General features: G+C 43.8%; 1 protein-coding gene across 1 annotated transcript in view; it reads left to right on the top strand.

Annotated features, from left to right (window-relative positions):
* clcn6 (chloride channel 6) overlaps window positions 1-17,116 on the top strand; it is a 34,831-nt gene extending 17,715 nt beyond the window's left edge. The window contains exons 15-23 of the mRNA XM_034087596.2: window positions 1-106; window positions 1,967-2,123; window positions 2,259-2,365; window positions 6,600-6,786; window positions 7,549-7,703; window positions 8,344-8,500; window positions 14,655-14,762; window positions 14,843-14,968; window positions 15,137-17,116. The exon at window positions 1-106 is cut by the window's left edge and continues 48 nt beyond it. Of these exons, the coding sequence (XP_033943487.1) occupies window positions 1-106; window positions 1,967-2,123; window positions 2,259-2,365; window positions 6,600-6,786; window positions 7,549-7,703; window positions 8,344-8,500; window positions 14,655-14,762; window positions 14,843-14,968; window positions 15,137-15,217 (1,184 nt within the window). The 3' untranslated portion in view covers window positions 15,218-17,116. The remainder of the gene's footprint in view (window positions 107-1,966; window positions 2,124-2,258; window positions 2,366-6,599; window positions 6,787-7,548; window positions 7,704-8,343; window positions 8,501-14,654; window positions 14,763-14,842; window positions 14,969-15,136) is intronic.
* The last annotated feature ends 336 nt before the right edge of the window (window positions 17,117-17,452 follow it).

The following is a 17,452-nucleotide window of genomic DNA, read 5'->3' as shown; positions in this document are numbered from 1 at the left end:
TGTTGGCCTGCTGGACCTACGGTGTGTCTGTGCCCAGCGGACTCTTTGTCCCCTCACTGCTCTGTGGGGCCGCTTTTGGACGTCTGGTTGCCAACATCCTCAAAGTGTAAGAAGCATGTTCTCATGATTTTCTAATGACACATGTGTGGCTGTGCCTCGTTCTCTCTAACTATGACATGTCTCATCAAACAGGGGTCAGAATCTGATGCAGTAAATGATCTCACTATCAACCGGTGCCATAGGTAGAACATTTAGCAGCTTAAGAGACAGATGTTCCCCGCAGGCGGCCAGAGCATGATCTAAAACTGAACCTGTGTTCACCGGAGGTTAGAGCCCTCACACAGCCAGAGACGCTCTGCAGCACTGCCACACACTCAGAGGCTTCCCCACCCAAGTGTGTCTATCAAAATGTCTCATGATGAGTCCAAAAGTGCTGTTTTGGACTGTTTAATAATAATAATAATAATAATAATAATAATAATAATAATAATAATAATACATTTATTTTGGCGGGCGCCTTTCAAAACACCCAAGGACACCTTACAGGGTTACAGATTTACAATTTACATTTACAATTTTACCTTACAAATTAAAACAGTGGATTTAGTGAAGTATCAGCCGGGGTAAGACGAGACAAACAACAGGAAATTGACTACAAAAGGACACAAAAGGACACAAAAGGACACAAAAGGACACAAAAGGACACAGGGTACAGATTATAGGGAAAATGCCAGTTTGAACAGGTGGGTTTTGAGTTGGGTTTTGAATGTTGTTATAAATCAGACTGTCGGATGTTTGCCTCCCCAACCCCTGGCTGTGCTCAGTAACTGTGTGTTAGGGATGTTAAGATTCACTGATCCGCATCGGTGCACCGGCATAAACGTTCAAGATGCGAGTGCACTGGTTGAAAGAGTGCACATCGGCTACAGTTTGGGTTGAACTCGCGATGCATCGATTGCAGCGTCTTTGCATCGGTAAAAAACCGATTCATTCATATAATATCCCCTCATCCAATCAGCACTCAGCAGAGACGATCTTTGATCTTTGCTTCGCACTACGGAGGCCGAGAGTCTCAGTTATCAACACACATGGAAGTCGAGGAGAAAGAGAAACACAGCGCACCGAAAAATACCTACAAATCAAATGTTTGGCAACACTTCGGATTTTGCAAGAAAGACGGACAACTTGAAAAATCGCTCGCCAAATTGTAAATGATGCCGTGCCGCTTTAAAGTACACAAGTAGTGCGAGGAACTTAGCGACGCACATAAAGAGGCGACATGGGGTCTGCGGCTGAAAAGAGAAAGTTAGACATGAGTTAAATCACTCGGAGAGGTGTTCTGTCAGAGAGTGGTGTTTAGTTTACAGCAGCCTGTGAAGGCCAATAACAGTTTAAATGTCTTCCTCACTGTAAGCACTTATGAAAGAGCTGTTTGTGAAAGGTTATTTGTATTCTTTATTGTTCCTATAGAACCCACTGCTTTCTGCTCACTGGTGAGTTAGCCTATGAATGAGTGTTGCAGTAGAACATTCGACTGTAGCGTGTGGGCTAAGCCCCGAATGTTTTCAGGTCCAGGCGACGCCCCTGGTCTTTATGCTAAGCTAACCATACCATGTGACTCACACAAAGACATGAGAAATGCAGACAAAAGTGAATAAGGAGAGAATGTAAAGATACTTATGAAGGTGAAGGTTCAAAGGTACTTTGGAACAATGGTAGAAAACAGACTAAACATAGAGAGCCACAGCCTGCTCAAATGGATGGATTCCTGAAGTAGCCTACCAACGCAATGACAACAGAAAGACACAAAGCAGAGGCTGAATCCCTGTGTGTGTTGCCTCTCTGGAGGAGAGGTGGTGGGGCCCATTGTCTGAGGATGAAGCCATGCTGCTTCCTGATGGAGACTCACGTCTTTACACTCACCACACAATCCTCACTCTGTCCCCTCTGGTCTGTCCTCTGTTAGGAAGCTGGGAATGGACATCTACCCAGGGACCTTTGCTCTGATTGGAGCTGCTGCCTTCCTGGGAGGCGTGGTCAGGATGACCATTAGTCTGACCGTCATCCTCATTGAATCCACCAATGAAATCACATATGGGCTGCCCATCATGATTACTCTAATGGTACAGCAACAATTAACCATTTGTTTCACAAGGAGTCAATGTTTCCATGTTGGTCTTGAGCAGTGAGAGTTGTGAATAATAGTCATGTCGTTCTTGTTGGGTTCACGTGCTTCATGCTTTTGTGTTGACCACCAGGTTGCCAAGTGGACGGGAGATTTTTTCAACAAAGGCATCTATGACATCCACATCCAGCTGAGAGGAGTGCCGCTGCTGGAGTGGGAGACTGAGGTTGAAATGGACAAGTAAGATTAGTTCTGGGGGCTGAACTCTCACTGTCACACACACTTACACGAAGGTTAGCTGCTAGCATGTGGATTGTTGGATACCGACACACTCAAACCATGCCATTCATGGGTGTGCCTCCTAGAGCAGTGGGTTGTTGGTGCGCATCGTGCCTCAGGGTTAGGGTTAGGCGGGGCAATCGGCTGTTTGGCGGGCAGAGCGACGCTCTGCCGTGACGTCATCCTTAATGCGAACCACAAAACCAAAACATCAGCCGTTAGCTGTTAGCCCTCAGAGCTCACAGCTCCTCATATCTGTTCAGAAACTAGACACAAGTTAAACAAGTACAAACTACAGACTGTCTGTGTCATGGCGAATGGAGTCGCTGCTTTATTTATGTCTGTAGGCCGTTGTTGTGAGTGTGGACGGAGCAGCTACAACGTTAGCTTAGCCTGGTCGATCCGATCTCCATTCAGAAAAACACGCATTTTAAAAGGTTTTTCCCCCGCCGTCTGTCTGCAGACCGGTATCAGTGTGTTGTTACTTCGACATCATTTTGAAACGTGTATTACAATTAAATCACGATAAAATACGATCATCTTGTTGTAGTTGTAGCCCCCTTGCCAGCGATTCTCTCTGACCATTCAGCAGTCGAGAGTGTTTACCTCACTAGTTTAGCATACTCAGCCCGCTTGTTGGCCCGGTAAGAACCTCGATTTTGGAGGGCCAGAAAAAAGGTGAAAAAGTAGCCCTGAGCCGGAACTGCCCCTAGTGGAAAAGCAAACAAAAGCAGGCCGGGTTTCGCCCAGCCCGCTTAAACCGTGCTACGTGCTGCAGTGGAAAAGCGCCATAAGCAGGGGTGCACATAACTGGGACGCATGCGCGGCAACAATTTGAAATGCGTACCGTCACTTGTGTCACAAAGCGCATTTGCGTACCGACGTACTTGTGAAGCTTTTCCAGAAGGCGGTTCGATCACCGGACGGCAGAGTCGGTCTCCGTGTGCACAGACAGGGCTGCTGTTAACGTCGGTCTGTACAACGGAACTGTGCCAAAACTACGCCAACCGGCTCCCCCCCCCCCCCCCCCCCCCCCCCCCCCCCCGTTCACTGGAGAACTGCGCTAAAACAGCTGATCACAGCGTTCACACTCTGTGGTCACGAAGTACTCTACACCAGAGTATGTGAGCCCGCGAACAAAAGCCGCATGTCGCTCCTGCTCATTCCAAGATGTCCATGATTTCGGTCATTTGTTGTTTTTTTTGGTTGATATGGAACAAAAAATGTCTTGGCTTTTAGAATGTGGAATGCTTATCACCATATTTAGACGATGAATACATTTATGGAGCTTGTAAGGGCAGGATGATAGCCTCAGTGATCACCGGCTCCTCTCACTCTGCTCAGCGCCCCCCCCCCCCCCCCCCCCCCCCCCCGGATACAGTGAAGGAAATAATTGTTTGATCCCTTGCAGATTTTGTAAGTTTGCCCACTTACAAAGAAATGCACAGTATATAATTGAATGTAATGGTAGGTTTATTTTAACAGTGAGAGTAAGAATATCCAAAAGAAAATCCAGAAATTGACATTATATAAAATATAACAATTTATTAGCATTTAACTGTGGGAAATAATGATTTGATCCCCTTGCAGAACATGTGTTAGTACTTGGTGGAGAAACCATTGTTGGACAGCACAGAGGTCACTTCTTGTAGCTGGTCTCCAGGTCTGTGCACATCTCAGGAAGGATGTTGGTCCACTCCTCTCTGAAGGTCCTCTCCAGATCCTGAAGGCTTTGAGGCTGATGCCTGGCATCTCAAAACTTCAGCTCCCTCCACAGATGTTCTATGGGATTAAAGTCCGGAGACTGGCTAGGCCCCTCCATCAGCTACATGTGCTTCTTCTGTAGCAGCTCCTGTGTTGCCTTGGCCGTATGTTCAGGGTCATTGTCCTGCTGGAAGACCCCTCCGGGACCCATTGTCAGTGTCCTGGCTGAGGGAAGGAGGCTATGGGCCAAGATTGTAAGGTGCATGGCCCCGTCCACCCTCTCCTCGATGCAGGGAAGTGCTCCTGTCCCCTTAGCAGAGAAACACCCCACAGCAGAATGCTTCCACCTCCATGCTGACGGTGGGGATGGTGTTCTGGGGTTATACTCAGCATCTCTCTTCCTCCAAACACAGCGTGTCCAGTTGATGCCAAAGATCTACATGTTGGTCTCATCTGACCACATCCTCTTCTCTGAATCATTCAGAGGTTTGTTCTCAAACTTCAGACGGCCTCTCGTGTTCTTCTTGAGCAGGGGGCCTTCAGGCGCTGCAGGGTGTGATCCATTATGGTGTCGTGTGTTACCAATAGTTGTCTTGGGTCTGTGGTCCCAGCTGCCTGGAGATCATTAACAAGTTCCTCCTGTGTAGTTCTTGGCTGACCCCTCACCTTTCTCCTGATCTTCAATACCCCACGGGGCAGATCTTGTGTAGTGCCCCAGACCGAGGGTGACTGATGCTCATTTTGTGTTTCTTCCATTTCTGAATAATGGCACCAACAGTGGTCTCCTCCCCACCAAGCTGCTCTCTGATGGTCTTGGTCCCAGCCTTGTGGATGTCTTGGCCCTGAGGTCCTGAGACAGCTCTTTAGTCTGGCCCCTGGTGGAGAGGTTGGAATCTGATTGATTGATTCTGTGGACAGGTGTCTCTTATACAGGTAACAAGTTGATATTAGGAGTACTTTCTTAAAAGAAGAACCGGTCTATGGGAGCCAGATCCTTGTTGGTTGCAAGGGGATCAAATAATTATTTCCCACAATTAAAGGCAAATCAATTTATGTGTTATATAATGTACATTTCTGGGTATTCTTTTTGATATTCTCTCTCTTATTAGTCAAATAAACCTACCATTAAAATGATAGACTGTTCATTTCTTTGTAAGTGGGCACACTTACAAAATTGCCAAGGGATCAAATACTTATTTCCTCCACTGTATGAGTGATGATGAGGGTCTTTTAATCTCATAACTTCATGGGATTTATAATAACACCCAGAAATGTAAGTGTGTTTGCATACACACAGTCATTTGTGTCTATATACATGAGGGTATATCGATGCACAACATATGATTTGTATCTAAATTCATTCATTTTCTGAACATAATTGTATAATCATTGTACAATTGAATGTCCGATTGCAATTATTTTCCCTAGACTTCTGCTTTCAGAGCAAATGATTAATTAGTTATTACTAAAACGAATGATAAGCAGGGCAATTATCTAATATGATATAGAGTACATATATTTATATAATAATAATAATAATACATGTGATTTATAAAGCGCTTTTCCTGGTGCTAAAAGCGCTTTTCCTGGTGCTAAAGCGCTTTACAAGCAAGTAAAGAAGACAAATAATATATAACTATATATATAATTAGAATCTTACAGTTACAAACGTCCCTCTTTAAAGGGGAGTAATGTTGATGGGGCCCGGATGAATTGAGTTTGACACCCGAGCTCAGCATGATCCGTTCTAAGCATCTCATTGTGTGCGTCCATGAACCAGCTGATTGTTATCCATACTTATCCTTGTTATCAACGAGTGAAAGATGCATACAGGTTATATAGCATTTAGTCAGTTCAACAATATTTCATCACTTATGGGGAGGGGCCCTGGCAGGAGAGATAAGCTTTCCAAAGGAACTGAAACTGTCAATCACTAATAGATCGAACCGGGGCCCACTCAGCAAAAAGGGGAAGTGGGGAAACTTGTCAGCAACACATGGAAGCTAAGAAATGGAGAACTTGATTATAAGACAAAGAAGCTAAACAGGAACTTGCCCATCGCCCTATACTTGGCACCTAGCCCCCCTTCTGAAGTTCAGACCTTGGGTGACCTTAGATGTCATTCATACAGCAGGCAGAGGACATGACCTGACCCATATCCCCTAGACCTTACTTCAGCGTTTTTAAGGTCATGCCGGTCGAAACATCTTTATGGAAACAGGAGAAAGTGCTGATAGACAAGTGTCTAAGCTAAAATACATTTTTATAGGACCTGTTGTAAGTGCCCACAGAGGTTACAAGCAAAACACATCATTCTGGGAACTGCTGCAATGTATGTGCCCATATAAGGTACAATATAAAGTTTGCAGTAATAAGACAATGATAAACTACCCTAATAGTAAGTTTACCATTACAATCCTCAGTCTGTCAGGAGTTGTTCTATCATCACCTTAAACAGGAAGTCTCTTTGTTCCTTCCCTCCTTTATCCAGGCTGACAGCTAATGATATCATGGAGCCCAACCTGACCTATGTGTACCCCCACACACGGGTCCAGTCTCTGGTCAGCATCCTGCGCACCACTGTCTACAACGCCTTCCCTGTGGTGACAGAGAACCGGTACAACGAGCAGGACTTCATGAAGGGCAACATCTTGGTCAGCAACAACATCCGCTTTAAGGTCAGTCGAGAATGGAAACATCTTGAACACATGCAACAGTTCCACTGTACACGGAGACCAATACCCTGCCTGTCTGTGTTCTCTTCAGAGAAAACAGGGAACACTTCAGTTATACTGCTGGCAGCACGACATTCACTAGTAACACGCCACAGTGTATTCAGCGGGGCGACCAGTGGAGGGAGGTAGAGGTCTGAGTATAGCAGCAGCTGAACATGTCCTTACTACCCAAATTAGCCCTTTTCACATTTCCTTTAACTTTAACTTGGAGCTAGAGTAATAAGGAACAGCACTGATCCTCCCATCTTAAGGTTTTGTCCGTTTTTTTCCCGGTACAATTAAGAACCAATTTGTCATTTATACCAAATGACAATGGAAGTGTGTACACTCTCATAGGTGTTTTCATAACATTTATACAAAAGGTCAATGCCTTTAATATGTTTAATTGCACTTGGTAAGTGTGAACAATGTTGCACATCAATGACTAGTTCTGCTCCAAGGCAATATCTAAGTAAACATTTATTTAGCTTTATTCTTAGTAGCAAGTTGTTATAAGTCACTTATACCATGAAAGATTTGTACTATATTTACAATCAAAGCACACACATGTTAAACAACACATTCAATGTTCTAATGTAATCAATCCAAGAGAAAGATATTTTCAATTCTTATTTTACACCGTTGACTGGATAATGGAACCAAAGTGAATGCTGTTGGAATGGATCCAGCAAACTGAGGAAACATGCTCTTCAAATTCCCATCCAGAAATCCAGTGTGATGTCCCGTGCGGGGGAGCAGCGGCGGCGCTGCCAGTCTATGAAGTCATACCCGTCCAGCGAGCTGAGGAACGTCTGTGAGGAGCACATCGCCGCCGAGGGGGAGCGGGGGGAGGACCTGCTGCAGCAGATGCTAGAGAGGAGGTCGGTCACACACTACACACGTTTAACATGTTCCTGTACCACCCCCCGACAGACAAAGTGTTGTGACTGTAAACACCCAGCTGCACCAGTTCACAAGAGCACTCTGTCATTTACTGGCTTTTTACATTTTAGTCTTCTTGCCGTGAAATGTTGACCCCAAGGTTTTATGATAGAAATGTATAGTAGGGTCCCCAGCACATACAAACTGCTGGATGCTAACTTGCATATGTTGGGCAATTTGCATAATTAGCACAAGTTGCATTAATCAGCATTAATTCCCATATGCAGACAATAGTTAAAAAATGGCTTGCCCGATTTGGAACATTTTCGGTGTGTGTGAATCAATTTCTGAAATTTGTAGGATCAAAAATGGCAGTTTTGAGTCTCCTAAAACAAAAAATCAACCCCAAATTCATCAAAAGCAGCCCACCGGGATTACATACATGTCCAGATATATATGTCGGATATTGCAAATTGCTCAACATATACAAGCTAGCATCCGGCAGTTTGCTACTATACATTTTTAACATAAAACATTGTGGTACTCATTTCAGGGTTCACAGTATGACCCTACAACTGTATCACTATACAGAAAACATTTTGTGGGTTTTAATGAAATGGTTGTGTTGTGCACGTGAAGGCACGCTCCGTACCCCAACCTGTACCCCGACCAGTCCCCCAGTGAGGAGTGGAGCATGGAGGAGCGCTTCAGACCGCTCACCTTCCACGGCCTCATCCTGCGCTCCCAGCTGGTCACCCTGCTCATCAGGGGAGTCTGCTACACTGAGAATCAGTCGGTCAGTTGCACACACATACACACACACACACACACACACACACACACACACACACACACACATACACACACACACACACACACACACACACACACACACACACACACACACACACACACACACACACACACACACACAAAGGCATTAAATCATAATTGAAAACTCCGCAAAGCCTACAGCCAGCATTACACTGCACGTACGTTCTGTTAATAACTCTCCAGCTGAAGTGCGTCTGTATTCTTCATTGAATTCTTCTTTCTTTGTAAAACGACCTTGAGGTTATGAAAGGCGCTATATAAATTCAATTATTATTACTATTATTATTATTGAACATGATGCTTATAATATGTTTGCACAAATAAGACAGTCAAAATTTACTTGTTTACCAATTTCACACCACTCTCCACTTAGCTTAATTCCAGTCGCCCTGTTGTTGTGAAAATATCAGAAAATCATAATAGATCTGCATTTAGAATGTCAACACAGACACCTGTCAACCCCCACTCTGCTGTTCCTCAGCGCCACTCCCCCTCCCTCCCATTGAAATTATGAATGAAAATCGTATAGTAATCAAAATTTGTTTTCATCTGATTTCAAATAAACAAAGTCTTGGCTTTCAGAATATTAAACTTGTTTCGCCAAATTCAGATGATAAATACAACCCTGAAGCTTGTAAAGGCATAATTACAAGCGGTAACTTGACATCTCAGCAGGCATAACAACAGCTGGTGTTTCTTGTGAGTGTCCATCCATCCACCCATCTTCTCCCGCTTATTCGTGGTCGGGTCGCGGGGGTAGCAGTTCCAGCAGAGAGCCCCACACTTTTTTTTCCCTGGCGACATCAACCAGCTCTGACTGGGGGATCCCAAGGCGCTCCCAGGCCAGCGAAGAGATATAATCCCTCCGCCTGGTCCTAGGTCTACCCCTTGGTCTCTTCCCAGCTGGACGTGCCTGGAACACCTCCCTAGGGAGGCGCCCAGGTGGCATCCTAACTAGGTGCCCGAACCACCTCAACTGGCTCCTTTCGACGCGAAGGAGGAGCGGCTCAACTCCGAGTCCCTCCCGGATGACAGAACTTCTCACCTTATCCCTAAGGGAGACACCAGCCACCCGGCGGAGGAAACCCATCTCGGCCGCTTGTATCCGCGATCTCGTTCTTTCGGTCATGACCCATCCTTCATGACCATAGGTGAGGGTAGGAACGAAAATGGCCCGGTAGACAGAGAGCTTTGCCTTCTGGCTCAGCTCCCTTTTCGTCACAACGGTGCGGTAAAGCGACTGCAGTACCGCTCCCGCTGCTCCGATTCTCCGGCCCATCTCACGCTCCATTGTTCCCTCACTCGAGAACAAGACCCCGATATACTTGAACTCCTTCACTTGGAGTAAAGACTCATTCCCTACTTGGAGTGGACAGTCCATCGATTTCTTGTGAGTGTTTTCCCGGGAAATAAATACAATACACACAAATGTGTCATAGATTATTTTGCGGTATTTGAAATCATGTACGTAGCTCGCGACGTAACTAGGAATCTAGTGGACAGTATCAGTACTAAAAAAAAGAGGCCGCCATTTGCCCATCCCTGGTCTAGAGTGTTCAGCAGTGGGGGTTGAGAGGAAGAGGAAACATGAGTGTGCCCTTTTGATTTGTTTTCCTACCATCTGTTTTTCTGGAACTGATTTACTTCACCCTCAGAGACCCACATGTTATCAATTTGTGGAGGGCAGGGGATCTTTAGGTGCAGAAAAAGTTGTTTACACCCAAAGCTGCATGTGATTAATATAAAGTGAGCATGTCTGTATTTCAGTCACTACTTAAATCAAATAAAACGTCCTCAGAGTTGTGTGGGTTCCCATTACATTAATTACATCAAAAGCAGAATAAGATTGAAACATTCAACCACAATGGTTGATACTACAGACAACCACAATAGAAAAATCATCTCTCGTCAGTGTTTGACTTCTTTTGTCAAAAAGCACAATAATAACACACATGCAATACAAAAATATAATAGTAAAAATATATGTTTCAAAAACAAGATCTTTTATCATTTATCACTCAGTTAATCTCATTCATCAAACACAAATTCAAAATCAGTTTACATCTCAAAGATTTACTTCAAGGCAATTACTTATTAAAACACAATTAGAATTTAGGATTATAAGAAATCAGAATCATAAGAGATCCAGTTAAAATTCCCAGTTAAGGTATAAATTCACAGTGATGAATCAATCTGTAATCTGTAAAGCTACAGTGTCCTCAATCTTTAACATTACATTACGTTTACTTCAGTACGCCTATTCAAGAGTAAGGCACTTTTACTACATACATTTTATTCAAATACATTTGTTCAAAATCTGAAAAGGAAAAATCAGACATTTTATTGTAACAACCTGAGGAAGGAAAAATCAAAAACATCTGTTCTTTATTCAAGGAAAATCAAAACATCTGTTCTTTATTCAAGGAAAAATCAAAAAATCTATTCTTTATTCTGAGTGTCAACTTTAATCAATTTATCAATCGCTGAATGGGGGTACCCAAGGTGCAGAAACTGCGATGGAGACCCATGGGTCTGGAAGCTCGGCGTCGTACATCAACATTGTGTCATCTACAGTAGAGTACCCCACTAGCCTCTGTGGGGCCTGGAGGGCGGTCTTGGCAACCCTGCGTATGGCTAATTTAACTACAGTGATCAAACAGGTCACTAGGATTAGCACAACCAAGATAAACACTGCAACAGTAACAACACATTTAACCAACCCCGCTCCCCAGGATCCAAGGGTTCCACTTAAATCCCCAAATGTAAACCCATGAGTTTCATGCAATTCTTTTATCCCGTTAGCCGTATCATGAACCATATCCATAACTTCAGGCGTCGTATCAGAGACAAAGGAACAGCACTCAGTTCCAATTACTCTACATGCGCCCCCCTGGGCAGCTAAGAGGAGGTCCAGCGCCATGCGATTCTGTAGTGCTACTGTCCTAACTTCCTGCAATTCTTTGTGTTCAGCTAACATCGCTGTGTTAGATACATTTAGATGATTTTCCACTACTTTGGACAATGCCACGATTTACTGAGTAACATAAATACCGTACCAAGGCAAAAATAGGCTCACTATCTGTTGTCCTTTTGTAATGGACCTGCTGTTCCTGTGTAGAGAGGGAAGTATCGCTGCAATCTCATTAGCCTCTACTTTACCGATTAAAGGAATTAGGTAGGCTAGATAACAGGTGCCATAAAAAATGTCAAAGGGCACACAGCCATAGGCCCGGTCCCCACAAACTAAGTAAACTCTCTGTGGGAGGGGAATTCTGGCTAATTTTACCCTCACTATGGTATTACAGTCGCTGTGTCCCACATCTGGAGAGGTGTGAGATCCTGCTTCATTCTGGAAACAGATGGACACATTCTTCCATTCATGTACTACAATTGGGGGAACATATACTGAACAGTCCCGTGTAGGGGGATTGCCTAAGGGGTATTGGTTGCGTACAGTCATGTATTTTAACCTCAACAGAGTCCACTGTTCTGGAGCCAAACCAGGGCACAACTGTCACCAAAGCTTCAACCAGCAAAGATGCCATGTCTGGTTGTTTTGTGCATGTTGGACTTGTGGAATTAACCGAACAATTAGTTTGGACCAGAGCTAACTGGAATCTGTATTCAAAAGCTAGGTTAATGTATTTCTTCACATATATTAGTTTTAAAAACATCAATCGTTTGAAACCGTCAGGCAGGTAATTTTTATTTACTGTATCAACAATGAGCGAGACTAAGCCCTCGTACTGTAACGGTTTCTCAGAGTCCATGGGATATGAAGGAGTGTAGCAGTCCTCAGCCTCATCGCTAATTCTGGATGCTATGTCATTCCAGCTGACTAACCCATAGTCAGCTTTCGTGAAAGGAATTGGGCTAAACATAGGAGAATGCATAGATTCTGGCATATTTTGGCACAGCCAACAGTTGCTAATATTGCGTTCATGCGCGTAGTCAGTTAACGGCTAATCAAACAGAATCTTCCCTTTCTGACTATTCTGTTGTGAGTGTTCACAAAGTAACGAGGTAAACGGCATAACTTTAGACCAATCCAAGCTTCTTCCGACAATTCCAGACGGCATATTGGGGGAAAACATGTGCGTGTAGTGGCTGTCTGTAATAGGATTTTTTGGAAGTGTCTTGGTGCGTGAATTATTTTTCCTCTTACCAACCTAATCGTTTGTGGAGACAGTATTACCCATGTTTAACGGTTAGTACAATAAAACAAACACTGCAATTTAGACAAACAAACAGAAAACTCTTCCAACTTAGTTTAATCCGAATTAGGGAGACTTTCAGAGGGGGTAGAAAAATATCTGTTTAATTATGAGTGCCTTCTTACTCATAATCCTTGTACAAGTGCTAAGAACGGAATCTGTTGAAGAGCAATAACTAATTTATTCTCAAATCAACAACCACTATGCTTATTTAGTGGTGCTTTGCTTTTTTCGTCCAAAACTTTAATTTTTTTCTCACCCTTTCTTCCAAAAAAAACAACAGCTAAATTCAGCAATTCATATATGACATTCTCACACCACGTTTAACCACTTTCTTTAGTTCAAAAATGGCAGTGTTTGTGGAAATAATGTGACCATGTGCTGTTCCTCTCTCTTTGCCTGCGGCTCTCCACAGGGGGGGGGAAGAGAATCGGCAGCGCAGCAGGAATGCTGTTGATTTAAGCAGTTTAACCTCTGAAATCTCCAGAAGTCGGCGATTTGTTTCAATACAAATCTATCACATTGCTTCTAATGCAGAAGCTCCACTTTACTGATGCTCTCCTTTAAGGTCTCTCCGAATATTTGCTGTGTGTAATTGTCCGGTAATTTAATTCCGAGAATCACACACAGAGGAAATCGATGAAAGTCGATATTCCCAGGTTATTTATTAGCCCCAAATATTCTCATTGTTTTTACATGAGCCGTGCTTGTTCTGTAGGCACATGCCCCAGCAACAACCACAGGGTAAATCGGCCAGGACAAAGTCCCCTAGACACCGATTTCCAAGGTTATTTATTAATCCTCCAAATGTAAACGAGTAGAGAAACCAAAAATAAATTGCAGCAGCTCAGTTTTTTTCAGGTAATTTATAATACCGTCAACCACAGATACTGGCAAGCCAATCTCAAAATTGAAATTTACTTACCAGCCTCTGAAGATCTTTTGGTATGCTGTTCGTGACGCCAATTTGTGAAGAAACTTCTGTTCAGCAATGCAGTGAAAGAATGGAAGCTGGAATCTGCTTAATCAACCACTGAAGTTTATTGAGAGTCAAACGGCCGGAGCATTCACAAGGTATCTCAATCATTGAATTACCCTGACAACACTGAGCACAAAATGGCAGCAAGCACCTCTATATGTTAAAAGGGAGGAGCTGGTAATCGCGCGCTTTCCCTAATTAGTACCAGACATGCTGAAAACAAAGAAACGGCCTGTTAAAGCCAACGTGCATGGTCCACACTTCCCCCACAGGAAAGGCAGCGCCTCTTGACCTTTGCCCTGTTCAAATTACAAACAAGACACAAGAGAGAGAAAATACTAAAAGTCTCCAAATGCACAGATCACATTAAAAATATTCCTTAACATGTACTGTATTTAATTATTTAACAGGGACAGTGCACGTCGATTAACATTTCTGTGAATGCGCAAGAGTTAGGCAAGAGGAAATGTTTCATCTGTAGTCCCTGGACAGATGTTGTAAGTTACCCTAAAAACTAAATTAATTTAAAATGGTAAAGTAACTAGAATCAGTTAAAACATGCAACATAGTGGCTTTCAATACTGGGAATGCTGATCAAAACATACATATTACATAGCAAGAAGATAGCAGCAGGTTGAGGCAGTACAGACACAGAGGGCACAGTGCAGCTGATTCCTAATTCCATGGTGACCATCTATTGCCAGGGATGATATCTCTATCTTCACTCTAGCTGGACTGAGCCGGCTACTGCCTTTAAGTCAGCAGAGTGGACCACCGTTAATCCTGTTGGCCTCAGAGGCATTAATATGATCAGCCAATCAGAGTGATCTCTCTCACTGAGGGGCTTATGCAGCCGCCAACTAGTGCCAGCAGTGCGGGGTCTTAGGAATCATTTTTGTGACAGATATTTTTTATACATTCAGAGCGCCACTCAGCCCAGGTTGTCCTATGCAGAGATGACTGAAGATTACCCACGTTACCCGGATATCCATGACTTGGACCTCACCCTGCTCAACCCCCGCATGATAGTGGTACGACCTGTTTAAACACTAAGATAGAAGAGTACTTATTAGAGTGGAAAAGCAATACAATAAGAACTCTGTGTTTCCAGGATGTCACCCCCTACATGAACCCGAGCCCCTACACGGTGTCACCCAACACCCACATCTCCCAGGTGTTCAACCTATTCAGGACGATGGGCCTGCGACACCTGCCAGTGGTGAACGCTGTTGGAGAAGTAAGTGGTCATCCAAGAGAGCTTTTCCTCCAGTATTACGTGTTTAAGTCAATGTTTTGATCATGACACCCGAAGAAAACCCCAAATAAAAACACTGTAGCTATTCCAGCATGCACAGGCTTTTGTTTTCTGTCTGGACTCTTGTTCATTTTCTTCCATCTGTTTCAGATTGTTGGAATAATCACACGACATAATTTAACCCACGAGTTCCTTGTGGCCAAACTGCGACAGCACAGCATCAGTGTTTGAGGCTGGACGTCCTGCTGTCCTCCCGACACAGACTCTGTCCGGCTGTCCTCCCGACACAGACTCTGTCCGGCTGTCCTCCCGACACAGACTCTGTCCGGCTGTCCTCCCGACACAGACTCTGTCCTGCTGTCCTCCCGACACAGACTCTGTCCGGCTGTCCTCCCGACACAGACTCTGTCCGGCTGTCCATTCAACACAGACTCTGTCCTGCTGTCCATTCAACACAGACTCTGTCCTGCTGTCCATTCCTCCAGCAGGACACGCCTCAGTGCTGCTATAGTAACCCTCCTCCAGCCTGCCTCCCGTCTAACGGCCTGGCACATGAACCAGGTGTACTGTCATACAACCATATTAAACATATTTGACTTTAACATTTTGATATAAATGTTTAACATGACACTAACATCCCCTAATCTATCTGAATGATGTACTCTTGCTGTGCATTGACACAGTGAGTAACAGCAGCAAGGATATGAAAGTATTAATACTCACACAAAGATGAAACTGGAAATATGTTCCAGTGATTTCAGGTCTGCTGTTTCTGCTAGAGACACAATCCACAAACCAGAGCTTGGTAAGCAGAATTCAGAATAAAGAAATCCCAGTCCAACAAAGCTAGCTAGACAGTCAGAGACACAGTGTGAGGGACAGTCAGAGACACAGTGTGAGGGACAGTCAGAGACACAGTGTGAGGGACAGTGTGAGGGACAGTGTGAGGGACAGTGTGAGGAACAGTGTGAGGGACAGTGTGAGGGACAGTGTGAGGGACAGTCAGAGGAACAGTGTGAGGGACAGTCAGAGGGATATTGTGAGGGACAAAGACACAGTGTGAGGGACAGTCAGAGGGACAGTATGAGGGACAGTCAGAGGGATATTGTGAGGGACAAAGACACAGTGTGAGGGACAGTCAGAGGGATAGTGTGAGGGACAGTCAGAGGGATATTGTGAGGGATAAAGACACAGTGTGAGGGACAGTCAGAGGGACAAAGACACAGTGTGAGGGACAGTCAGAGGGACAAAGACACAGTGTGAGGGACAGTCAGAGGGACAGACAGAGGGACAGTCAGTGTGATGTGGTTGTAGGGACTGAGAGCTTTAACCTGTCAGTCAATGTAACTGTTGTTCTTCTCTTTGCAAATACAAAATGGAGAACATGAGCAAGCTTTGCTGAACATACACACTTTAGTTTGGTCACATTCAATGTTTGAGTCTAAGTTCCAGGTGAGGCTGCACTTCATCTGAAAGTAAGACATGTCCATTTTTATTAATTTGAACTGCAGAAAAACTAGTCCATGCATTTGTTACTTCAAGGCTGGACTATTGTAACTCTTTATTATCAGGCTGGACCAAAAGGTCTCGTAACATTTTTCATTCAAAATGCTGCAGCATACGTAGGGACGAGATGATGGAACAGATGGAGTTCCTTTGAAGGTTTGCAGGTGACAGTTTATCGGCAAAGGTTTCCTTGCCACCTGTGTGAAATATTATTCTAAATAGTTTATTATGCTTTATCCTCTCTGTCACTGAAGCACTTTTGATTTTGACTGTTTTTACCTTTGTATTAACTGTGGGACCGAATGCACTAAAGAGTCTGAAGACTGAAGAGAGTTTCATGATTTATGTTGACTGAGGTTTTGTTAAAAGGACTTTATTCAAGCGGAACTGGCAAAGCTCTAATTTTTATAAAACGTATGTGTTTACTATTTCATGTTAGTCCTCTGCGATACGTTGATCAGCACTGTAGTATTGTTCTGGTCCATCGTACTCATGCATTGTTTGCATTGCCCTTAAATGTGACTCACAGCTAAGACAAGTAATTGGAAGTGGCATTGCAACTTTTATTGATGGACAAGAAGTCCACTGTTTGTCAGGTTGGAACATATTATACATCAAACATTCCTTTTTTGTTTCTTCTCTCTGCTTTATGTGTAATTTAAGAGATTATTTTTATACAGTTGTATTTTTATGATTTGCTACCCGTGCTGTTGTGTCTATATATAATATAGGCATTGCTCGTTTGTTATTTTAAAATGATTATTTTAATGTTATGCATTCTAATTACTAGTATGGCATGACAGGTTGTGTGCAAATATAGGATGACATGTTACTTAGTTACATATGACTTGTGTGGAGGACGGGCCCTGTGCTTGTGAGAGTAAGAGGGTGCTCTGTCTGTGCCTTTCTTTCTTTTCAAATACAAGTTCCGTTTCATCAAACAAGGTGTGTGTGTGTGTG

This window comes from Pseudochaenichthys georgianus, chromosome 7 (genome assembly GCF_902827115.2).
Source record: "Pseudochaenichthys georgianus chromosome 7, fPseGeo1.2, whole genome shotgun sequence".
In the NCBI taxonomy this organism is placed as follows: domain Eukaryota; kingdom Metazoa; phylum Chordata; class Actinopteri; order Perciformes; family Channichthyidae; genus Pseudochaenichthys; species Pseudochaenichthys georgianus.
The sequence above is the reverse complement of the archived record's forward strand: the minus strand, read 5'-3'. Positions and strand labels throughout refer to the sequence as shown.